We start from the raw sequence: 25298 nt of genomic DNA on the forward strand, positions 1-25298 counted from the left end.
CCGGTTTCGAGTGGACCTTAAACAGCACCAGGCGCTGTCAGTGTGCAGTGAGTGCTGTGAGCAGCGTGGGTGTGACTGATAGCTAAACTCAACCCCGTGAGGTTGTCTGCACCACTCAAACCCCTGGGTCTCAAGGTATGGCCCCCAGACCAGCAGCATGAGCGTTTTATTAGAGGTGAAAGTTCCTGGTCCCATCCCGGACCTGCTGAGTCAGAAGCTCTGGGGACAACGTCTAGCCGTGTGCGTTGGGCGGGAGGACCCTCCTGCTGATTCTGGTACACACGAATGTAGGTGCACTGCTGTGTGTGTAGTCCAGCGGTTACTTTTGCTTGAGGTGAGGTTTTAAGCTCCGGCATGATCTCTCTTGTTAATGACTCTTAGTCACATAATAAGGCATGATTGTCACAGCTCCCTCTAGTATATCCAGGCTAGAGGTTCTCAGAGGGTCAAGGCTCCAGTGATGCTTTTTAAACGACCATGTTCTTATGACACAGTGGGCAGCTGCTGGGAGCTGGGAATCCACCCCCTACCCCGATTCTCCTCCAGTTCACCAAGAAGGAACATAGAGAAAGAGGGGTAGGCTGGGGAAGGTCGGGAGTGGACAGGGTTTGGAGCCTCGGTTCTCAAGCTTGGCTGCACACTGGAGTCTATAAAGGGTACTGAGACCTGGGTTCAGACCGAATACCACAGGTATTCGGATGTAATGATTTGGGCTGGGCTGAAAGGTCCCCAGGTGGCTCTAATACTCTGCCGAGGCTGAGAAGCTGGAGGACGTCTCAGTTGGTTTGACCCTGCCTTCCTATGAATCTGGCTCTTTTCCATAGACAGAGGTACAGGGTTAATGGAAAGTTGGTAGACTTCTTGGGCTTGGTTTCTTGAGCATCCTGAAATCCTAAATCAAGTTTCTCCACCGAGCAGGACAATATTTGACTACCTGATACCTGCTGTGTGTGTGTGCATTTCATTTCACTACCTGAATTATAAGATGGTTTCAACCATCTGTGTGTTGGAGTCGACATAAGTGAAAGAACGGGGCATCTGACTGAGGTCCAGTATGCTTCCTGACATTCTGAGTTTAATAATATTCTCTCGCCAGTGTTATATTTTACATTGTAATACGAGTGTGGCAGCCTTTCAGTTGCTATATAACACTTCTGTTTAAACTTTAAAAACGAGAGCTTGATTGTGCGTTTGTTCCACTTTCAAAAAGAGAAGTTAGCGAGTTTGCGTCACCAGGAAGCAGAGTCACTTCCACTTGGGGACGAGGTGTGGGGCGGTAACAAGGGGGTGAGGTGCCTGCTTGGTTACCTAGCTCCCAGGCTCACCTCGGGCATTTCCCCCCTTTGCCCATGAATTAGGATCCCTCCCAGGGTCCTCACCAAATGTCTGAGACACACATCCCAGTGTTTGGATATTGTCAACAGTCTTTTGTGACTCTGTGCACTGTCCAGTTATCTGGTAATTTTAGGATTAAAAGTAAAATGAATATTGCAGCTTAATTTCATTGCTCGAATGACCATTCCCATCATCTCCTGTTAATGCTCCATTTTGTGAGCAGAGAGAGAGATGGTGAAAAGATCGCCCTGGGGAGACTTTGCATGGGGGTCACAGGAGAGAACATGACCGAGCCCCCTGGAAGAGGAGAGTCCTTGCAGACCCGCGCTGAGTCCCCCCTCCTCCCCTCCAGCGCTGGCCAGGTTCAAGGTCACACCCGGAGCCCTGCCCACAGCCCTTCTGGTTTCAACAGCAAGTCCAGTTCTTTCTTCTGCTTCCTTCTCTTCTGCACTTCGCTGGTGGCTGGCTCTATCCCTTCCCAGGCTTGAACCTCTCTCTTTTTTTTCTGCAGCTTCTTCAGTTTTACACTCTGCCCCCACCCCCAGGCCACACCCCTCTTTTCTGAAATATGTCCTCTCGTAGATAGAAAGACAACAATAAAATAGAGAAGTTTTACCGGACAGATGAGTCTCCTGGGGAAGAGAACACGTCAGTCTAGAGTGGGAAAACAGACTGGGTGGAGGATGAACAGCGACCTTCTGAGGCCGGTGTGAAGGAGGCCCCTGTGGGACACACAGCGTCTTCGCAGCTGGGATGCCTCTACCCTTCATGTGGGGTGGGCCGGGCTGGTGGCCCCCTCTGGGGCCTTTTAGGAAAGGTAGAACTGGAGGAGAAAGAGGCTCTTTCCAGGCCCCACGACGCAAGAAGACGTCCATCCAGTCGGCGCTCAGCACAGGAGCCAGCCCCGTACTTTATGCAGGCGACGCGCTGCAGACTCACTTCTGGAAAGAGTGTGGGTTTGTCCATAGTGGAGGTGGACCTCTGAGTTTCTAAAATGTACTTTTACCCAAGAAGCATGGGATGGTAGGATGGCTCCCACACAACTCACCACTGACGGTTATGGGCCTGACCTGGTGTTTCCTAGAAAAGGCAAGGCGCAGGGGGCTGTCTGGGCCACACAGTGAGCCACTGGGTTAAGAGTTACTCTCAGCCCACAGGTCACGGGGGGAACTGCTGTCATGCTTTGGGGAAATTCCCAACCTGCCCTCCTTGGCTCCACTCCTGCCCTGCTCTTGTGGCCTCGGGATCCTCTCTGGTCTCCACCTCTGTCCCCCGTGTGACTTACTCCTGGCTAGGGGCTTGATACGTGGCCTGCCCCAGGTTTTCAGCTCCGCCTCTGAGGACATCTGATGCTCTTGGCACAAACTCTTGGGCTGATCCGCAATGTTTTCCGCTTTTCCATCAGAGATGCCCTGGGTACCAGCCCTTCCCCAACGTAGTTTCCGCCAGTCTTCGCTGTGTGGGCACCGGGCTGGTGTTGTGGAGTAGATGTTAGGGCAGACCCCCAAGACTAGTTTGGCGCTGCATGCTCACCCTCTCCCCACTCGAGAGGACGCTGCTCACGAGCAAACGGACAGGTGTGCTGGTGCAACTGGGGCCACGGGAAACACAAACTTCCAAACACAAAGAAAGGACCCAAGTCCCCGTCAACAGGAATAGATGGCAATACAGCCAAATAATGGGAGGAAAAGGCAACTCTCTATATGCAGACATGGAATAATCCTCAAAATCTAATCTTAAGTAGAAAAAAAACACAAGGGGCAGCACTCTATATAAATTTTGCTACCATTTGTATTATAAAAGGAAACGGGAAATGATACTTATGCTAGTATATGCAGAGAGTTTTCTGGAAGGTGGCAGGAAAGCGTGGTTACCTCTGAGGAAAACTGAGCGGCTGAGGAAAGGATGTCGTGAAGTGTCCTCTGAACTTGGCACTGTGTTTGCAATGCTTGGCAAAAAGTCAAACTGAAGACAAGATCAGTGCTTCCGAATCAACACAGAGATGTGGAACTAGAGGGGACCTGGGGAGATAGAGACTAGCCTAGAACATTTAGCCAATCCTTAGAGTACAGATTAGAACATTTAGCCATTAACGGGATTTACCAAATTCCCATAATCGCTGAGTGAGTAGACCCCCACTGTCGTTGGCACCCACACTCTAGGGAGGGCAGCCTCACAGCCCTGTGGGCCACCTGCACCCCTGTGTTCCTAGACGCACTGTTTACAGTGACCAAGACGTGGAGACAGCCTCGACGCCCATCCCTGATGAATGGATTAAGAAGGCACGGACTATCACTCAGGCACGAAAAAGAAGCAGATGCCACTTTCAGCAGCATAGGTGAATCCATAATGAAGATTATCTATTGCATTATGTGAAATAAATCAGAAAGCGGAAGACAAATATTTTATAATGTCACTTCCACATGGAATCTAAACCGTGACGCACATGCACTCATGCACAGAGAGACACAGACACACAGCCACAGGGCACAGGCCGAGGGTTGCCAAGGGGAGAAGGGGAGGAGGGAGGACTGGGACTGTGGGATCAATGGACGCAAACCATTATACGCAGAGTGGGTAAACAATGAAGTCCCACTACACTGAATAGCCAATGACAAGCGATAGTGGACAAGAATGTATGTGTGTATGATTGAGTCACTCTGCTGCACAGCAGACATCAACACAACATTGTAAATCGACTGTTCAGTTCAGTCACTCAGTCGTGTCCGACTTTTTGTGACCCCACGGACTGTAGCACGCCAGGCCTCCCTGCCCATCACCAACTCCTGGAGTTCACTCAAACTCATGTCCATTGAGTTGGTGATGCCCTCCACCCATCTCATCCTCTGTTGTCCCCTTCTCCTCCCGCCTTCAATCTTGCCCAGAATTAGGGTCTTTTCAAATGACTCAGTTCTTTGCATCGGGTAGCCAAAGTATTAAATTTCAGCTTCAACATCAGTCCTTCCAATGAATATTCAGGACTGGTTGGATCTCCTTGCAGTCCAAGGGACTCTCAGGAGTCTTCTCCAACATCACAGTTCAAAAGCATCAATTCTTTGGTGCTCAGCTTTCTTTATAGTCCAACTCTCACATCCATACATGACTACTGGAAAAAACCATAGCTTTGACTAGATGGACCTTTGTTGGCAAAGTAATGTCTCTGCTTTTGAATATGCTATCTAGGTTGGTCATAACTTTCCTTCCAAGGAGCAAGTGTCTTAATTTCATGGCTGCAGTCACCATCTGCAGGAATTGTAGAGCCCCCCAAAATAAAGTCAGCCACTTTCCACTGTTTCCCCGTCTATTTCCCATGAAGTGATGGGACCAGATGCCATGATCTTCGTTTTCTGAATGTTGAGCTTTAAGCCAACTTTTTCACTCTCCTCTTTCACTTTCATAAAGAGGCTTTTGAGTTCCTCCTCACTTTCTGCCATAAGGGTGGTATCATCTGCATATCTGAGGTTATTGATATTTCTGCTGGCAATCTTGATTCCAGCTTGTGTTTCTTCCAGCCCAGTGTTTCTCATGATGTACTCTGCATAGAAGTTAAATAAGCAGGGTGACAATATACAGCCTTGAGATACTCCTTTTCCTATTTGGAACCAGTCTGTTGTTCCATGTCCAGTTCTAACTGTTGCTTCCTGACCTGCATATAGGTTTCTCAAGAGGCAGGTCAGGTGGTCTGGTATTCCCGTCTCTTTCAGAATTTTCCACAGTTTATTGTGATCCACACCGTCAAAGGCTTTGGCATAGTCAATAAAGCAGAAATAGATGTTTTTCTGGAACTCTTGCTTTTTCGATGATCCAGCGGATGTTGGCAATTTGATCTCTAGTTCCTCTGCTTTTTCTAAAACCAGCTTGAACATCTGGAAGTTCACGGTTCATATACTGCTGAAGCCTGGCTTGGAGGATTTAGAGCATTACTTTACTAGTGTGTGAGATGAGTGCAATTGTGCATATAAGTTAAATAAGCAGGGTGACAATATACAGCCTTGATGTACTCCTTTCCCGATTTGGAACCAGTCTGTTGTTCCATGTCCGATTCTAACTGTTGTTTCTTGACCTGCATACAGGTTTCTTAGGGGCAGGTCAGATGATCTGGTATTCCCATCTCACAGTTTGTCATGATCCACACAGTCAAAGGCTTTGGTATAGTCAATAAAGCAAAAATAGATGTTTTTCTGGAACACTCTTGCTTTATCGATGATCCATTGTCAATTTGATCTCTGACTTCTCTGCCTAAATCCAGCTTGAACACAGTTCATGTACTGATGAAACCTGGCTTGGAGAATTTTGAGCATTACTTTACTAGTGTGTGAGATGAGTGCAATTGAGCGGTATTCTTTGGCATTGCCTTTCTTTGGGACTGGAATGAAAACTGACCTTTTCCAGTCCTGTGGCCACTGCTGAGTTTTCCAAATTTCCTCATATTGAGTGCAGCACTTCCACAGCATCATCTTTCAGGATTTGAAACAGCTCATCTGGAATTCCATCACCTCCACCAGCTTTATTTGTAGTGATGCTTCCTAAGGCCCACTTGACTTCACATTCCAGGATGTCTGGCTCTAGGTGAGTGATCACACCATTGTGATTATCTGGGTCGTGAAGATCTTTTTTGTACAATTCTGTGTATTCTTGCCACCTCTTCTTAATATCTTCTGCTTCTGTTAGGTATATACCATTTCTGTCCTTTATTGTGCCCATCTTGTATGAAATGTTCCCTAGGTATCTCTAATTTTCTTGAAGAGATCTCTAGTCTTTCCCATTCTATTGTTTTCCTCTGTTTCTTTGCATTGATCACTGAGAAGTCTTTCTTATCTCTCCTTGCTGTTCTTTGTACTTCAATAACAGTTTTAAAAAGAAATCCTGTGTATCAGTAGAACTGCCAGCATAAATACCAGAGTTATGCCACCGGGCGAGACATTTGAGACTGTTTCTTTGTTTGTATTGTGAACAATGAACTTGGGGAGATTGTCAGATGGTGCATATTTATCCTGGTACCAGCATACTCTATCAACATCTAATAAATGACTGTTATTTATTATTTGCAGCTATCACAGTATTGTTTGGGGAGGGCAGGGTATGAGGAAGGTTGTTACAGGAGTGTGTGAAGATGAAGACTTGCAGGGTAAAGAAAAAGCACACACAGAGAACCCTTGACTCATTTATTTAAATAATCGCTAAAGAATCAGAGAGAGTAAATGATGGTTAAATCGAAAACGTGTTAGAGTGTATGTGAGGAGTACTGGGGGGAAATTTCACCCCAGAATGCCACTAAGAGCCACTTGTCACCAGCCTTGTCACTTGTGCTAAGAAAGAAATGTGCACAACCCAGGACCATCTGTGAGCTTCTCCATTTCTCTTTCATGCCTGATTGTCCAACACCCTCATTATTCTTGCTAGCTTATTTCTTTTCCAATTCTCTCCTTTTCTGGAGCAACAGGTCAGATGTGACTCAGAGTGCTGAGTGTCCTACTGGGAATTTGTCTGCCTTCCGTGGAGAGGCTGGAAGGATCCTGCCCTTCTGGGCAGTCCTGCTCATAGCCGCCTGGCCCCAGGAGCCCAGTGAGAGCCCTCCCCTCCCTCTGTGCCAGAAATCTGCCTTCTTGTGGGCTGAGGGGCAAGAGCGTGAGGCTCCCTCTCTCGGTCACCACCTCATCATTTGTAATCACTCCATTCCTGCCTGGTGGGAAGGAAAGCACCATGTGAGGTTCCAAGCTCACATTCTTCTCCCAGCCCTCCAGGGTTTAAATCTTCACTCCTCCATGACAACTTTGTGGGTGTGGGCTGGTTGTGTAACCTCCCTGCCCCAGCTGCTATCTGAAAAAATGATGGGAGCAGAATGAGATAATCTGGGCACAAGGCAGAGCACAAGACTCGGCTTTCAGTAAATCATTTGTAAAAGTCAGTGTGAAGCAGTAGCAGTAGCAATAGCAGTGGCAGAAGGAAATAAATACAAAGGAGCTCTGGGTATTGGGGGAAGGTCCTCAGCGCCGACCTCAAGGAATGGGGCTGTGGTCACCAGCCACAGGCGTCTGTGTGCCACTGTCCCTGTGGCCCACCGTTCCCCTCGCGGCATACCGTCTTCGCTGGCTGAGGTTACCAGTGAAGAATGATGCTTGATTCACTAGTTCTGCAAACAGGGGGATATGTCAAATCTTTTAACGAATACATTATTGACTTACCTTATTTCAAAGACATAAATGTAGAACGAGGTCACTTAACCCTGAAGGCAGAAGTCAATAAATGGTAGATATTTTTTGAGCCCTGCTTTTGGTGTATACGCATGAGGAATACCAGTTACTTAGCAATTTGGAATTGATTCTGATTGTTTGGGGTGGCATTGACTGATATGATTACTAAGTGGATCCCCTGGTCTTGGGGAAATGGAAGTGTTTATATAACTGAAAAATTAGACTGTGATCAAACAAATATTTTTATAAATGATTGTCATGCAGACATGTGGAGAGCTAAGGCCTAAGCTGGCCATGCTATGGCCAGTCGGTCGTTCTCTGGGAGGTGGCCTAACCTGCAGTACTGAGCGTGGCTTCAGGCAGTGGACATCTTCATCTGAAGAGTGCCTTTCACCTTAGGAGGAACTTTCATGTAAATTATCTCATTGTTGCAGCCTCAGCTAATATGCTCCTTTTCACAGCGGGTCCCACCTGAATGATAAGCAATGCCGTAGTACCACGATGGGAGGAAAAGCCGACCATGGTCACAACAGAGCCAGGCGAGGCAGGATTTTTTCAAATAATCCCCTAGCTACTAGTCCTTTCCTGTCCTGTGATGAGCCAAAGGATGGTTTTCCGATACAATCCAAAGTCCCAACAGAATAAGCCTATTAATAGGGCAGGCTCTAAAGAGTCATATTCTGCAGTAAATTTAAATGTTGGTGCAGTTTCCTTAGTTTCTAAGGGAACATCCCCTTGAGAATTTCACTTTACGAGAAAAATACACATGGTATTTTTAAAAACATCTATTTGTTTATTTTTGTCCGTGTTGGGTCTTTGCTCCTGCAAGAGCTTCCTCTAGCTGCGGAGGGCAGGGACTATGCTCTCTAGTTGTGGTGCACAGGTTTCTCATTGCAGCGGCTTCTCTCGTTGCGGAGCACAGGCTCTAGGGCCCGAGGGCATCAGCAGTTGAGGAAGTGGGCTCAACAGTGGCGTCCCCAGAGCTTAGAGTACAGGCTCAGGAGCTGTGGTGCATGAGCTTGGTTGCTCCTTGGCATGTGAGAGACTTCCTGGATCAGGGATCGAACCCGTGTCTCCTGCACTGGCGGGAGGATTCTCTACCCCTGAGCCACCAATGAAACCCCCATGCACTGTGTTTTTATCTAGATCATTTCAGGATTTCTGTGAGATCATTTCAGAGGCAGACTCAGTTCCCTGCAGAACTGAGGCCTGACATTGACATTGGATCAGTCACCCCATTTTGAAAGAATTCATTTCCATTGGTAGGAAACCTTTTGTTAAAAAAAAAAAAATTAGGACACAGTCCATTTCCTTTACCTAAAAGTGTTATGTAATGAGTGCTTAACTCTCAGGAAGTTGGAATTTAGATTTATTCAGAAATATTATTAGGATACCCTATAGGATATCCTGGAATATTCTGCTAGACACTGCCAAGCTTCTCAGTGCCCTTTGCTGAAGTACCTCTGAACCGCCTGCCTTTGTGGGAGATTTATCTCTGGCTTCTGGTTCCACGTTGAATGTACTCCCAGCTTGAGCTCCATTTATGTTCAATCAATACTCTGTGTCATGCTGAACTGGAAGACCAAATCCAGTGGATCAAGTTTCTCACTGGATGCATGGAGAGTAAGTTTCAGATCATTGAAAACATAACGTACTAGCTTCGTCTCCATGACAGTCTCAATTTTGTATGTGTTCCCACAGGAGAGGAAGATACAGAACTGTCAGGAGACGTGCCCCCAGGCACGGGAGGCCTGGATGAAGAGTCAGAGGCTCTAAGCACACTTGCTTCAGTGACCACAGAACCTTCCATCACCAATATAAATTCTACCCTTATTGACGAAGACACAGACCAGTTAGAGTTTATATTAATGGTGTTGATCCCAGTGATTTTACTGTCTCTCCTGCTTCTATCAGCGATACTCCTTGTAATATACCATAAAAGAAAAAGGAATAAACAAGGTAAATATTTTGCCTGTTCTCATTTCTAGACAACTGCTCCATGTGTTCATGAATAATTGATAAAACACAATGCTTTCTGCTTCCACACAGAGCCCTCTAGCCAAGGATCTCAGAGTGTTTTACAGACACGTGAGTATTATTCTAACACCTGCCTGGAGATGGGATGGGGTGGGCAAAGAAACTGAGATGTTTTTAAGTGAAGCAACTACATAAAATACTGAGTGATGACTTGTTTCAGTTACATTTTCCAGAATTTAGAAAGGTCATATACCTTTCTATTTAAAAAAAGAAACAGAAAATGCCTTCAGCCTAAACTGAAAATTGAAACACACAGCTTCCATCTCTGTATCTAACCTGGGTGAGGGCCTTATGTAATTTGGGCCAGTGTTCGTTAGTATACTCAGTTGTGGATGTGACTGGTGATAGAAGCAAAGTCTGATGCTGTAAGGAGCAATATTGCATAGGAACCTGGAATGTTAGGTCATGAATCAGGGTAAATTGGAAGTGGTCAAACAGGAGATGGCTAGAGTGAACATTGACATTTTAGGAATCAGCGAACTAAAATGGACTGGAATGAGTGAATGACCAGATGGTCATCACTCAGATGACCATTATATCTACTACTGTGGGGAAAAATCCCTGAGAAGAAATGGAGTAGCCATCATAGACAACAAAAGAGTCTGAAATGCAGTACTTGGAGGCAATCTCAAAAACGACAGAGTGATCTCTGTTCATTTCCAAGGCAAACCATTCAGTATCACAGTAATCCAAGTCTATGCCCCGACCAGTAACGCTGAAGAAGCTGAAGTGGAACAGTTCTATGAAGACCTACAAGACCTTCTAGAACTAACACCCAAAAAAGATGTCCTTTTCATTATAGGGGACTGGAATACAAAAGTAAGAAGTCAAGAAACGCTTGGAGTAACAGGCAAATTTGGCCTTGGAGTACAGAATGAAGTAGGGCAAAGGCTAATAGAGTTTTGCCAAGAGAACGCACTGGTCATAGCAAACACCCTCTTCCAACAACACAAGAAAAGACTCTACACATGGACGTCACCAGATGGTCAACACCGAAATCAGACTGATTATATCCTTTGCAGCCGAAGATGGAGAAGCTCTATACAGTCAGCAAAAACAAGACCAGGAGCTGACTGTGGCTCAGATCATGAACTCCTTACTGCAAAATTCAGACTTAAATTGAAGAAAGTAGGGAAAACCACTAGCCCATTTAGGTATGACCTAAATCAAATCCCTTATGATTATTCGGTGGAAGTGAGAAATAGATTGAAGGGATTAGATCTGATAGAATGCCTGAAGAACTATGGACAGATTCATGACATTGTACAGAAGACAGGGATCAAGACCATCCCCGAGAAAAAGAAATGCGAAAAAGAAAATGGCTGTCTCTGGAGGTCTTACAAATAGCTGAGAAAAGAGAAGTGAAAAGCAAAGGAGAAATGGAAAGATATACCCATTTGAATGCAGAGTTCCAAAGAATAGCAAGGAGAGAGAAGAAAGCCTTCCTTAGTGATCAGTGCAAAGAAATAGAGGAAAACAACAGAATGGGAAAGACTAGAGATCTCTTCAAGAAAATTAGAGATACCTAGGGAACATTTCATGCAAAGAAGGGCACAATAAAGGACAGAAATGGTATGGACCTAACAGAAGCAGAAGACATTAAGAAGAGGCAGCAAGAATACGCAGAAGAACTGTACAAAAAAGATCTTCACAACCAAGATAATCACAATGGTGTGATCACTCACCTAGAGCCAGACATCCTGGAATGTGAAGTCAAGTGGACCTTAAGAAGCATCACTACGAACAAAGCTAGTGGAGGTGATGGAATTCCAATTGAGCTATTTCAAATCCTAAAAGATGATTCTGTGAAAGTGCTACACTCAGTATGCCAGCAAATTTGGAAAACTCAGCAGTGGCCACGGGACTGGAAAAGGTCCGTTTTCATTCCAATCCCAAAGAAAGTCAATGCTAAAGAATGTTCAAACTACCGCCCAATTGCCCTCATCTCACATGCTAGTAAAGTAATGCTCAAAATTCTCCAAGCCAGGCTTCAACAGTACATGAACTGTGAACCTCCAGATGTTCAAGCAGGATTTAGAAAAGGCAGAGGAATCAGAGGTCAAATTGCCAAAATTCGTTGGATCATCAAAAAACCAAGAGAGTTCCAAAAAAACATCTGCTTCTGCTTTATTGACTATGCTAAAGCCTTTGACTATGTGGATCATGACAAACTGTGGAAAATTCTGAAAGAGATGGAAGTACCAGACCACCTGACCTGCCTCTTGAGAAATCTATATGCAGGTCAGGAAGCAACAGTTAGAACTGGACATGGAACAACAGACTGGTTCCAAATTGGAAAAGGAGTACATCAAGGCTGTATATTGTCACCCTGCTTATTTAACTTCTATGCAGAGTACATCATGAGAAACGCTGGGCTGGAAGAAGCACAAGCTGGAATCAAGATTGCCGGGAGAAATATCAATAACCTCAGATATGCAGATGACACCACCCTTATGGCAGAAAGTGAGGAGGAACTCAAAAGCCTCTTGATGAAAGTGAAAGAGGAGAGTGAAAAAGTTGGCTTAAAGCTCAACATTCAGAAAACGAAGATCATGGCATCTGGTCCCATCACTTCATGGCAAATAGATGGGGAAACAGTGGGAACAGTGACAGACTTTATATTTTTTGGGCTCCATAATCACATGGTGACTGCAGCCATGAAATTAAGATACTTGCTCCTTGGAAGACAAGCTATGACCAACCTAGAGAGTATATTCAAAAGCAGAGACATTGCTTTGCCAACAAAGGTCCATCTAGTCAAAGCTATGGTTTTTCCAGTGGTCATGTTTGGATGTGAGAGTTGGACTGTGAAGAGAGCTGAGTGCTGAAGAATTGATGCTTGTGAACTGTGGTGTTGGAGAAGACTCTTGAGACTCCCTTTGACTGCAAGGAGATCCAACCAGTCCATCCTAAAGGAGATCAGTCCTGGGTGTTCATTGGAAGGACTTATGCTGAAGCTGAAACTCCAATACTCTGGCCACCTGATGCGAAGAACTGACTCATTTGAAAAGACCCTGATGCTGGGCAAGATTGAAGGCAGAGGGAGAAGGGGACGACAGAGGATGGGATGGTTGGATGGCATCACGGACTCAATGGACATGAGTTTGATTAAACTCCAGGAGTTCGTGATGGACAGGGAAGCCTGACCTGCTGCAGTCCATGGGGTCGCAAAGAGTTGGATACGACTGAGTGACTGAACTGTACTGAGCTGAACTGGTCAGTGTAATGCTTTCTGACCTTTGGAGGAGATGGTCAAGCTGGTGAAGCAGTGGGTTCAACTGGGGGCCTGGTGGCCAGGCTGGCGTCCTTGAGCCATCTCCACAGGGAGAGGATTCTTCCATCTGTGTTTTGTCACAGGCACTGTTTTCTCTACCATGCCACACACCCATTTGATCTTGAAAAAGCCTGGGTAAAGCATGGTTCTTAGTCCTATTGAAACTATGCTCACTTTTAAAATGAAATTCCTAATCGGCTAAAGATGTAAATAGTAAACCATTAGTAGTAAACCAAGCTGATAGATCATTCCCTGGGTCAGTGATACACTCTGAGAAGATTCACTTCCAATGGCAGGACTTTCAAATACAAGGTTTGGGGATGGTTCTGGGTCCAAAGCCAACTTGGGTACTTTTGGCTTATGTTGCTAAAAATGACTCCAATTAGATTTTCAATTTGAAGCCTTTAGACATTCCAAAAATCACTCAAGGGTGATAAGATGTATATTTATATGTGCATACAAAACTCACTTTTTGTCTTTCACATCCACTAACAGGGGTCCCCTGTCTTTGAGGGCATGCCTTAGGCCGGCAGGTCCCCACACCGTCCTTGTACCAAGAGAAGCTTTAAGCTCTCGCAGAGCTGTAAATGGTCATTTTCCATTATGCCCACAGGTAGGGCAGACGTGAACTGGGAAGGAAGCACTGAAGCGCATTACCTTTCATGGCAAGGACTGATGTAATAGATTCCAAGAAAGTAGGAAATACACGTTTTCCCACTGCTTGCAATTTCGGGGTGACCTAAGAACAGTGATCACGTGGCAGCTCTTTTGTAAGCCAGAGAAAAAGAAAAAGCAGAGATGCCTGGATCTTTTTTTTTTTTTCAACTTAAGGAAAGTAGGACTTCCCAAGTGGTCCAGTGGCTAAGACTCCATGCTCCCAGTGCGCAGGGCTCTGGCTCGATCCCTGGTCAGGGCATGAGAGCCCCATGCTGTAACTAAGACCCAGCATAGCCAAATAAAAACAAAAACAAAAAAAATGTAGGGGAAGTAGAATTTCCTGCCCAAAGCATAGGCTACAGCTGGTCTTAGCTAACAGAGTCCTGGGGTCGGGGGAGTTTGGGGTTGACTAGTCAAATGGTCTTCCTCTAAGGCACTGAATCCAGAAAGGGATTTTTCACTGAACTTCATTTCGAGACGCTCAAGATTCAAAAGCCATTCACAAGTGAGCACTGACCTTGGACAGGGTCCACGGGTTTGTGCCGCTCCCTTCCCTAAGGCCTCCGTACCTGGTTGATGGTGTGTCTTCTGTCTGGAATTTCCTTCTTGGCTGCTTGGCAGACTGCCACCCCATTCTACAATGCGCAGTTCTAAGGTTTTTATGAAGAGCTGAGTACTCAGACCCCAGGCAGAATTAATCACCACCTCTTGACTGTGTTCACACTTACTTTGCACAGTCGTGAATACTGTCATCAGCTGGTGACTTCCCTTTTTTGGGTCTCTCTTTCTTACTGGGTGATGTTCTGCTTAAGGTCCAAAAGAACCAGGAACTTGTCTTTTCATCTTGTGGACTAGAGTGGCAGGAAGGTTATTGGGACAGATTCTGGAATACTCTGCCTAACTGGCTTTTCTATGTCCTAGTTTTATAACCTCTGGTTCAGTTTCCTCATCTGTTAAATGGGCAAAACTCAGTACCACCTCATAGAGTTGTTGGGAGAATTAAGTGGATTCACTTATGTAAAGCACTTAGAAAAAAACAGTAGGTGGCATATTGTAAGTGGAAGCTAATTATTTTTACCCCTTTATCTCCCAGAGTGCCTTCCCCAACACATTAATAGCTGCTCAATAAATGTGTATTGCAGAGATGAGCTGATGAAAGGATGTGAGAACTTTTTTTAGAGAATACATTCTCAGAGGTAAAAGTAAATTTGCACATTATTCTTAACACAAATTGGCACATTGTTTTTACTTTAAATGTGCCTCACCTTAAGAAAACACAAATGGAAACTTAGAATTTCAAAGCAGTTGCTTATCACCGACATTCTAGGTCAAGAGAGCTGTATTTGAATATCTTTTACTCACCATTCCTTTAATATAGGTACAGATGGTTAACGATGAATCTCTCTTCAGACAGCTAAAAAAATTCACAAACACTGCCCACCAAAATCCACCCATTCATATTTAACATTATAATACAAGGCAGTAGAAGGAGACTATTTAAATGAACAGAATTTGATTTAAATATATTTTCTGTTTATCTTTCCAGGAAAAATAAAACTGTCATACTGGGTCAGACCAGCATGTTGCTTGGAAAGTTCTCAAAGGAACATTTTGTGGCAGGTCAGAGAGGATGTCCTGTGCTTAGGAATAGACTACAGCCTGATGTATTCTTCCACACCAAGAAATGTCTTGAAATTTGACAGCTGGGGAGCATTTGGCCAACATTTTTGGAAAGAATACTTCACCTTCAGGGGAATCACCCTTTTTGCTTTGGCCCTGCCTGTTCCGTGTCCGGGCAAAGGGAAGGCTATGGAGTGACTCGATGTATAATGGCCCTTCTCCCCAGACTCGCAGGCATTAGATCTGCAGTTGATATTATTTAATATTTATTAGGTGTCTTGATGGGCTGCCTCTCTGGGAAAGAGCTGCAGGGGATACAGCTGGCTGTAAAGCATCGCTTTAAACAGGCTGTGGCTCCAGGACACCTGGCTCGGCTCACTCTCCAGAAAGACCCCTCGCGTTGAGCACGGAAGCCAGATAAGCAGGATGGTCTCCTGCTGCGCTGCGGCCCCGGCCCCACCCTGCGCTGCTCCCAACGGCTGCAGCGGGAGAGTAGCAGGGCTGGGCCCCGGGGGCCAAGGGGGCGTCCTGTCGGGGGAGGAAGTGTCCTCACGGAGGAGGACAGGGAATGGCAGGGCTGTAGGAGGCAAAATGGAATCAAGTGCAGGTGGGGGGCTGTGCGAGAGCCTCGGGGGCGCACAGGGAGTAGGTGGCTGTTAATAAAGAGACGAGGCCAGGTGGAGTGGAGCGGGCAGGGCCTGATTGCAGGGGACGGGTAATTGGTCTCCCTCCCGGTTTAATGCTCTGCTCCGGGGGCGCCCTCCCAGATGTTTTCGCGTTGCCATGGCGGCCGGGGCAGGGGTAATGGCCGTGGAGCAGGGGAGATGAAGCCACAGGAGGCTTTTTGCTCTGTTTGAGTACTGATTACAGGAGCTTCGCATTCGGTGCATCTGGAGCACTTCTGTAATGGGTTTTTAAACTTTTCCATCATCTGCACGCAGGTCTAGCTCCAGCTCACAGCGAAGCCTGCAGGCACCCAGATTAGAAAGATAAATCCACCCCCTCGAGAGTCGGGCTGTGGGGCCGTTTGTTCTGAAAGAAATTAGTAAGGGGCTATTAAGCAGGGAAAGAGGGGGAGCAGGGAGGCGGTAGTGACAAACAGGGGCATTTTTGTGGGTCACCTGTGAAGGAGGTTCGGTTGTATAGGAGCTTTATTTATAGTAAAATCCTTTAAGGAAAAGAGCCTGTAAATGTTAGATGAAAAATGCATGTATATAAAAATAAGGTGAACATCCCTCCCTTTCCCAGTCTAAGTGTCCAGAGGAGTCCGGTGTCTGCAGGAAGCTTCAGATTCTTGCCCAAGAGTGGGAGGACACAACCTACAGCCCCTCAAAGGGAAGCAGTGATGGTGTGAAACTGGCAACCGTGCCCGGCTTCCCGGGGTTAGTGGTGCCATTAAAAGCTTGCCAACCCACAGGAAATTACAGCGGCTCCTGGCTGCCAGGAGCTCAGTTCCAGGTGTCTGCTGGTTGTGCTTCCTCGCTGGGGGCCTCCCCTCTGCCCACCGGACAAAGGAGGCCTCTGATGGCTGAGAATCAAGACCATTGGACTGTTGGGCTCTCTGTAAAGCCGTGTGCTTCTCAGTGGTTCTTCGCATCATAAGAGGTGCAGTGGGGCTGTGCTGTCCACTCACTCGCCAACACTGCCTCGTTTCTCTGGGTGCATCTGTTCCCCTGCCAAGCAAAAGAGAGGCTGAACTGGGGCACTGGGCTCTAATTCTTGCCACATGTTCATATGGAATCTGATCCGTATCCAAGCCATTTTGCAGACTGTTACCTGATGCATCTCAACTAAAGCAACCAACAGCAAGCTTGTTGGAAGTTTCACTATTATGAGATGCTAAATCCAAAACACTGGGCACGAATTTAAACCCAGAGTTGGATGATCCAGATGAAGACCTGTTTGTTTATTCAGTTCCTATCGGGTGTTTGTCGGGTACAGTGCAAGCTGGATGAGGGGGGATGTCGCGATGAACAAGGCAGACATGATCCCACCCTTTGGGAGCTATGTATGGTCTAGTGGGAGAGACAGACATGAAGAGTTAACCAGAGAACCTGATTGATGGCAAATTGTGGCAGACACTATCAAGGAGCAAAGAGAAGCTGAGCTGGCAAAGATGTGTCCTGTTTCAGACAGAGGAGATGGGGGAGGCCTCTCTGAGGAAAGCTGATGTAGTGGGGCAAAGGACTCTTGTGCCTGCCATACAGGAAGCCAGGCTCTGACAGTGGGAGTCTGCAGCACAGGAAGGGTTTATTACACGTTGCCCTGAAAGTGGGCAGGAGAGAAGCCTCAGATCCACTCCAACTTGGTGGCTGAGTTTGGGGTGTTTTTAAAGAAGAACAAAGAGGCTGCAATCAATCATCAACTGTGCCATTTCTTAATCATGACTTTGGGAGTCAGGATGTCTCTGGCTTATGATTCTCTGGCCAGGTGGGCCATGGCTGGGGGTCCGTGAGCTTCTCTTGTCCTGGAGAGACAACCTGAGTTTGTGCTTTAATGATGACATATTCACAACCATTTTAGTCATCGGACTCTGGTTGATTCATGTTCAGTTAGCCCAGGATTGAGGTCAGACAGAACAAGAAAGGAAGAGAGATTAATCAACTGGCAGGGGTCCTTGTGTCTTGGGGGGTTGGTTTCACTGAGACCAGAAGGCTGTGAGGGGAACAGCCGTACAGAGAGCCAGGGTGAGAGAAGGGTGCCGAGGGGAGCCTGGGATGGATGCACCACATCCTACTCCGTGACAAGTGGACAGGGTCACGGAGTCCAGTTTGCTGTGTCACAAGGAGATGAGAGAGCAGTTGTGTAAACGCTCTCAGAGGATCACTAGATCTAAAAGAACGATTTCACATAGACGGGCCCTCATTTCAAAATGGCCATCTGCCCTCGATTGACGTAGACGTTAACTATAGCCCCTTTCAAAATGTAATCTCTTGGAAGTCATTTCCCTGCTTTGTAGAGGAGATTTCAGCTGATATGGAAATAAAGAGTTGTTACACATACTGAACAGTAACATGACTTTTATATTTACTGTCTTTTAGATGAACTGGGAAGTGAAAACGTGAAAGTGTAAGTCCCACCCCCCCGCCCCCGCCCCCAGCCCGTGTCCAGTTCAGCTTTGGGGTGGACCAGGATGTTGGTGGAGGAGGGTGGTGGTGGTGAGCAGATCAAAGGGCCAGATTTCCAAGAGTTCTGGTTTGACAGCCCCGGCAGGGCCCTCCTACTTCCCTAACCCCAAGAGAATGTGCCAGAGTCCCCACACCTCACCACAGGACAGGGGATCTGACGGGGGAGAAGGTCCTCTGTTCAGAAAAGAGCCCTTTTCTGACCGCCATCAATTCCAAATGCATCGGTGACTGAGTATTCTGACCCTGGGTATATTTCAAGGACATCAGTTCATTTATTCTGATTAAAAAATTTATCACCAGGGAAGAGATGTTACTTGGTATTAAAAGAGGGAAACCTAGTAGAAACCCAGAGTTTGTATGCTGAGAAGAAGATCCTGGTGGGGAGTGGGGCAGGAAGAGGAATGGAGGTGGCAGGAGGGGGTGGGGAGAGAGGATTCTGCCTGGAGGAGTGGCCTGGGGCGCTGTCACCGGTGTCTCTGCCTCCCCCCACACTCCCCCGTGCTTGTTTTGACCCTAGGCTGGCCTCCTCTGCAGGGGGGCAGCGAGTGGATCAGAGCAGGTGGGCCCCTCCCCCAATCCTACCTACATTAACTGGGGCCTCTTCCCTCCCCCAGGAGAGCTGAGCCCCAGCCAGGAAGGGCCCTGGATTTCTGAGCATAAGGGCTCCAATTCTTCTAGGCAGGAAAGCCTGGAAATGGAAGGGCGAGGTGGTGAAGGTGGCCGGTCCATCAGCCTCCTGACCTGGAGCGCTGATCAAAAACCCCTAACGATAGGGAAGTGAAATTGAGCAAGGCTAAAATGCTAAATGTGGCAGCTCCCTGGAGGAGCCTCAGACTCATCTCAGTACCTTCGGGGGGAGCCAGCTCTCCTGGGCTTCCTCTCAGCCCATCATCAGTAATGGACGAAGGTTTATTTTCGTTTTTGCTTTTTTTCCTGTTACAGTTTGGTCCTCTTGAATAGAGCAAATGCCTAGATTACCCTGGAGTATAAGATGATGAATCAAGTTCAGCTTCCTCACAGCCAACAGCCCAGGCTGTCCTCAAACAAAATTTAGCACATCACAAAACATGTTGGTTTTGTCTTTTGTTTTTCCAACAAGCTCTTGACTTTCTCTCTCTAGCCCTATTTTTGAGGAAGACACACCCTCTGTGATGGAAATAGAAATGGAAGAGCTTGATAAGTGGATGAACAGCATGAATCGAAACGGTACGTGGTGTGGAATACGGAAGGTGGTTTTCTCAGTGCTCTGGTAAGAGGAGGCTGCTCCCTCTTCATAACTGTGCGGTTGGATCCTGGGTGGGGCCCTGTGAGCCCACCTGCCTTACTTCCGGCACATGCAAGGAGTTAGCTGGGGCCTGACCATCCTTAAATACATAGTTTAATTACCGCATCAGTTGTTGCCACTCCAGTGGAGTTTTTCAAGAAGAAGACGGACTGTTTTTTTTTCAAGTGAGGAGATCTCTTGAGACCAAACTCTGGAAAACGTGAGCATCCGGCATTACCCAAAATATGATAGAATTTAGACATCTGTGATTTTAATGTGTGTTTAGATGTAAAACTTTATCACATATAGTTTACATGGATCTGCCCTGTAGGCACTAGCCATCTATGTCTATTTAACTTGGAATTTTAAAACCTAAGTAAAAGTTTAAACCTTCATACCCTAGTCAATCCAGCCACCTGTGGCTAATGGCTATTATATTAGACTGTGCAAATCTAGAGCACACCCTTCATTGTAGAAAGTGCTACTGGACTGTGCTAGCAGGGATAGTAATATGAACATCCCATTATAACTTAATTTCCAGTGGATATCTGACGGTAGTTGTAGTATATATTCCTTGCTGGTGGGGGTTTAGTGCTGAATCATGTCTGACTCTTCCAACTCCATGGACTATAGCCCACCAGGCTCCTCTGTCCGTGGGATTTCCCAGGCAAGAATACTGGAGTCATAGCCATTTCCTTTGCCAGGAGATCTTCCAGACCCAGGGATCGAACCCTGGTCTCCTGCATTGCAGGCAGATTCTTCACCGACTGAGCCAGCAGGGAAGCCCATAGGTTCCTTACTTTTCATTAAATCAATATTTGGACTTAAAAATGATGACAGCTGGGTTTTTTTCAATTTTTAATTTCTCTAAAAAAATCAATAAATTATCTTAATGCTCATGTTAAATTAATACAATCCACTATTTATATTATCATACCACTTAAAAAAAATTTATCTAAAAAAAAAAAACACCTGGGGTTTATCAGATTCAACAATCGACAATGGAGTTCTCAAAAACCAGGTACTTGTTATCGGAATTTTTGTACCAGAGGCTCATCAAGGTGAACATTCCAAAAGATGAAAACTACTTAACTAACATGGACAATTTTGGGGAAGAATGGCTTGGTAAAGCATTTGAGGATAGGGTGAGTCACTGAGATAATCCTTAGAGTAGTTTCCTTTTGTGGCTTTTAGTTTATAAAAGTAATGTACATACACAGCAGAATTTGGAAAATGCAAAAAAAAAAAAATGAAGAAAAAATTTCCACCACCCAGAGATAATCTCAATATTTTGGTGTATTTCCTTTTTTGTGGCTGAGATAATTGCAATACAAGTCATGGTCCTGTTACAATCACTAAAACCATTTCCATTTGACAACTAAAGAAGAGAGTTGTTTTGACGCGTCGGTGATAGATCGAGCAGGTTTCCCTCCCTTGAAAACAGCAGGCATGTAACGGGAGGAAATTCTGATGGCTTTAAGAAGGTCGGTTGTTCCCCACTTTACCTGCTTCTTGCTCCTGACTGAACTCATTCTGCAGCCACCGCAGAACCTCGGTGAAGCTGTTTTATTCCAGCGTCTACCCTGAACTGTGCAGATTCTAGTCTTTGGAGCCCCTGGGGGGTTGTTCGGCGGCTGAACAACCAAGCAGTGATGAATTGTGCCCTTCTCCTCTGAGGCCAGAGACATGCTGAAGTCTTGCATCTGCCCCATTAGTGCTTTTTCCATTTCAAGAGCCTTGCCATGATTAATCTTTTAACCTCTGAAATTCCCTGGTGAGGCTATTTCTGCACAAGTAACAGATCAGAGAGATATGATGTTCAACTGCATGAGTCTTGTGGATAAAAAGTAGAATTTCAGTGACTAATAATGAGCCTGGTTTTCTTCTGTCCTAGCTGACTATGAATGTTTACCTACTTTAGAGGAAGAAAAGGAACCAAACCACAACAACCCAAGGTATTTCTTGTTTCTACCACATATGTGAGTGGGGGAGGGGGGTTGGAGGCCACAGCTGAGGACTTTCACTTACCTTCTCTGTGCCTATAAATTTTATGTGACCATTTTCATGGGCGTACATTGGTGTCTTGTGGAGAAATGGAAGTGTGAGTTATGGAAAATAGAAAAGTACAAAGTAAATATCTTAGTGATTCTTTATCTTTAGAAATAAATTAGTACTTGTTTTCTTGGCCTTCTAAAGAGACACTGTTGAGTAGGCATCTGCTTTAGTCCTAAAAGTTTCTGGTTATAACAAACTGTAGGTTTATTTATCTTGGATGAATAGATGTTTGGTCAAGAAAACAGATGGAGGTGACAATCTCCACCGGATAACTGAACAAGAGTGAGTAAAAATGAACGTATAACAAACAAAAGAAAAGAAAACCCCACTTAGGTTGGATTGTTCTTCGTGTTAGTAGTTCAGTCGTGTCCAACTCTTTGTGACCCCACGGACTGTAGTCCCCCAGGCACCTCTCTCCTTGGGATTCTCCAGGCAAGAATACTGGAGTGGGTCGCCATTTCCTTCTCCAATGCATGAAAGTGAAAAGTGAAAGTGAAGTCGCTCAGTCGTGTCCGACTGTTTGCGACCCCATGGACTGCAGCCTACCAGGCTCCTCTATCCATGGGATTTTCCAGGCAAGAGTGCTGGAGTGGGGTGCCATTGCCTTCTCCAGTGGGTTGCTATTCCCTCCTTCAAGGGATCTTCCCGGCCCAGGGATCAAACCCATGTCTCCCACATTGCGGGAGGATTCTTTACCATCTGAGCCACCAGGGGAGAGAAATTAAATGAGAATTTTAAAACTTCAGTACTGTGGCCAGCTGATGCGAAGAACTGACTCACTGGTAAGGACCCTGACGCTGGGAAAGATTGAAGGCGGGAGGAGAAGGGGACGACAGAGGATGAGATGGTTGGATGGCATCACCGACTCAATGGACATGAGTTTAAGTAAACTCCCGGTGCTGGTGATGGACTGGGCGTGCTGCAGTCCATGGTGTCACACAGAGTCAGACAAGACTGGGCGACTGAGCTGAACTGAGCTGAACAAAAGCCCATATTCTGTGCTACCACTAGGTGGCTCTGCTCGATAGAAAATTTTAGTGCACGAGGGCAGGCGTGTTCTTCAGCCCTCCACAAATTTCTCTTTTGTGAGGATAGAAATGATCACGTTTGGGTGTTTTTGCTCAGAGAATTCTCAGTCAAGACTTGGGACGTGCTGGTAGGAAATAGGATTGATGATTCAGCAAGTCAGGGACTTGCTCTGTAGAGCATGGCTGTGATTTGGTGGGGCAGGGGCGCTGAATTGTTGATGGGGTGACTAAGATGAGCAGTGAGCGGGGAACTTGACTGAGCGCGTAACTGAGATGTCAGACTTCCATCAGAATAAATTGTCAAAGCAGCGTAAATACCCACCCCGTCTCCCTCCAGGTCAACCAGAGGGCCTACCCTAGTCACCATAATTGGGTCCAGAATGTAGTCACCTTTCATAAGCAGTTCCTGAAACCAGCAGGTCACAGGGAAAGACTGGTTACTAGACAGTGATTGAGGCAGTCAGATGTTTGTCTGGCTTGTTCTGCTTCTTCCGCTAAACCTTGCCTGGGAAGTCAGGCCACCACCGTCTTAGTCTTAGTGGGTCAAACCTCCGCTCTGATGCAGAACCTACATCTTGTTGTAGATGTCATTGTTACCTCTGTAGGTGCTTGCATATTAAAACTCATCACTGGTCCAGGAAAGAGTTTATCCTGTTTAAATGAGTTATCAGACATTACCAAGCAGATAAAAGAAAATATGCTAGTGAGACTTCACAAAGCCCATTACCAAGAAATATTTTCCTTGCATTTTTACCTAAAATGAACATCTATGTGTGCCCAGTATAGGGCTCAGATCACCATTAAACCCCTGTAAGTATCTTATTGAATCTCTGATGGGCACCCTCTAAAGATGTGAAATGCCATTGGTTTTTATATTCCTGCCTCTTATTCTCTGAAATTATTGGCAACAGAAGAGACTTAGAAATTGTATGATGGTAAAAGCTTTTTAGAAGTAACACTTCTTTGAAACATTGAGAGGCTGGTCTCTGAAATGAGTTCTACCAGATTTCACCTATAAGGCAAAGAGCTTTAACCTATTTGGAGAGCTGGTTTATACTCAATTATTGTTTTTAAAGGGAATGTCTGCATTCCTCTGTTGGTCCAGAGCTTTCTGTTTTAATTCACAAGACAGCTCTCAGCCCATCACTTCATTCTTTCTTGATGAAGCCAGGACCAGAGTTATAGAACTGAAAGTGGCAAGTCCCGTCTTTGGTGTTGGAGACACTGTCTGATTACTCCAAAGGGTATCTTGATATTGCAAAGCAAATTTAATTTTTATTCACTAAAATCCATAAGAGTACAAAGCACTTAGAACAAACCTTGGTACAAGATTAGCTCTTAGTTAGTTGCTCTTAATTATTATTAAAAAGTTAGAATTGATGTACATAAACTCATTGCCTTTTGGGTTAACGAGCCTGTGTCCCAAGGCTGAGGCTCATCTACTACCTGAAGCATTATTTTTGCCCCTGGTTCCCCTGGGGACTTCTTTTTGGAGCTTTCTAATCCTGAGAAATCATGAATTTTTTAAATCCCCTAGGAATGATCTGGAGACTAAGTTCCCCATCCACCTTCAGGATAGGTTCCATTCATGTTGATGATTTTAGAATAGCCATCTTAGAAGTTTGGAGGGTCTGAAAGGGTGCCTATTTTGGATTATCTCATAGTTTGTATAATCTTTCTTTTCCATCATGATTTTGTTTACATCTCTCTTTTTTAAATTGTCCTCATTATATTGATAATTGATGAAACATTTATTTGGAATATCTAAACCAGAACAGAAAGAAGGTCCTTTTTTTCTCTGACACGTTGTGAATCGTTAGAGATATAGGTGGCAACTGCATTGATCTTTGGACTTAGATCAGATGGCTGGTTTGAAGACCTGATTTGGATGCTCATTTGTTCTTTGTACTAAGACAAGTCACCTGAATTTTGTAAGGTTCGATCTTCTTATCTTGAAAAATGGATATAATGCCACCTGTCCTCCTAGTTTTACAGAATCTTAAGAGAGAAAAAAACATTTTGGGAGTTTCAAAGCACCATGCAAATGAAATGATTTCTTTTATGCTCTGGCAATAGTTCTCTCCATCTCTTCCAGTCAGCTTTTTTTTTTTTTTAATCTTCTATTTTGAGCAAATTTAGGTTCCCAGCAAAATCAAACAGAAGTACAGAGAAATCCCGTACACCCTGGTCCCCATATACACAGCCCTCCCCACTGTTGACACCCTCGCCAGGGTGGGACCTTTCTTACAGTTAGCCTCTTTTGACACACCATCACCTACAAAGTTCCCCAGTGGTTTCTTCCTTTACCATCTAAGCAATATACAAATGATTCTACTGCTTTAGAAAATGCAGTTCAGTTCAGTTCAGTTGCTCAGTCGTGTCCGACTCTTTGCCACCCCATGGACCGCAGCACGCCAGGCCTCCCTGTCCATCACCAACTCCCGGAGTTTACCCAAACTCATGTCCATTGAGTCAGTGATGCCATCCAGCCATCTCATCCTCTGTTGTCCCCTTCTTCTCCTGCCCTCAATCTTTCCCAGCATCAGGGTCTTTTCTAATGAGTCAGTTCTCCGCATCAGGTGACCAAAGTATTGGAGTTTCAACTTTAGCATCAGTCCTTCCAATGAACACCCAGGACTGATCTCCTTTAGGATGGACTGGTTGGATCTCCTTGCAGTTCAAGGGACTCCCAAGAGTCTTCTCCAA

At 45.6% G+C, this 25298-nt stretch overlaps 1 protein-coding gene across 1 annotated transcript in view; it reads left to right on the top strand.

The window, feature by feature from the left end:
* The window catches only part of TMEM154 (transmembrane protein 154), a 49372-nt gene that overhangs the window by 15212 nt on the left and 8862 nt on the right, over positions 1-25298 (top strand). The window contains exons 2-6 of the mRNA XM_052655024.1: positions 9231-9488; positions 9579-9617; positions 18159-18186; positions 19366-19451; positions 21404-21464. Of these exons, the coding sequence (XP_052510984.1) occupies positions 9231-9488; positions 9579-9617; positions 18159-18186; positions 19366-19451; positions 21404-21464 (472 nt within the window). The remainder of the gene's footprint in view (positions 1-9230; positions 9489-9578; positions 9618-18158; positions 18187-19365; positions 19452-21403; positions 21465-25298) is intronic.

This window comes from Budorcas taxicolor, chromosome 17 (genome assembly GCF_023091745.1).
Source record: "Budorcas taxicolor isolate Tak-1 chromosome 17, Takin1.1, whole genome shotgun sequence".
Taxonomy (NCBI): domain Eukaryota; kingdom Metazoa; phylum Chordata; class Mammalia; order Artiodactyla; family Bovidae; genus Budorcas; species Budorcas taxicolor.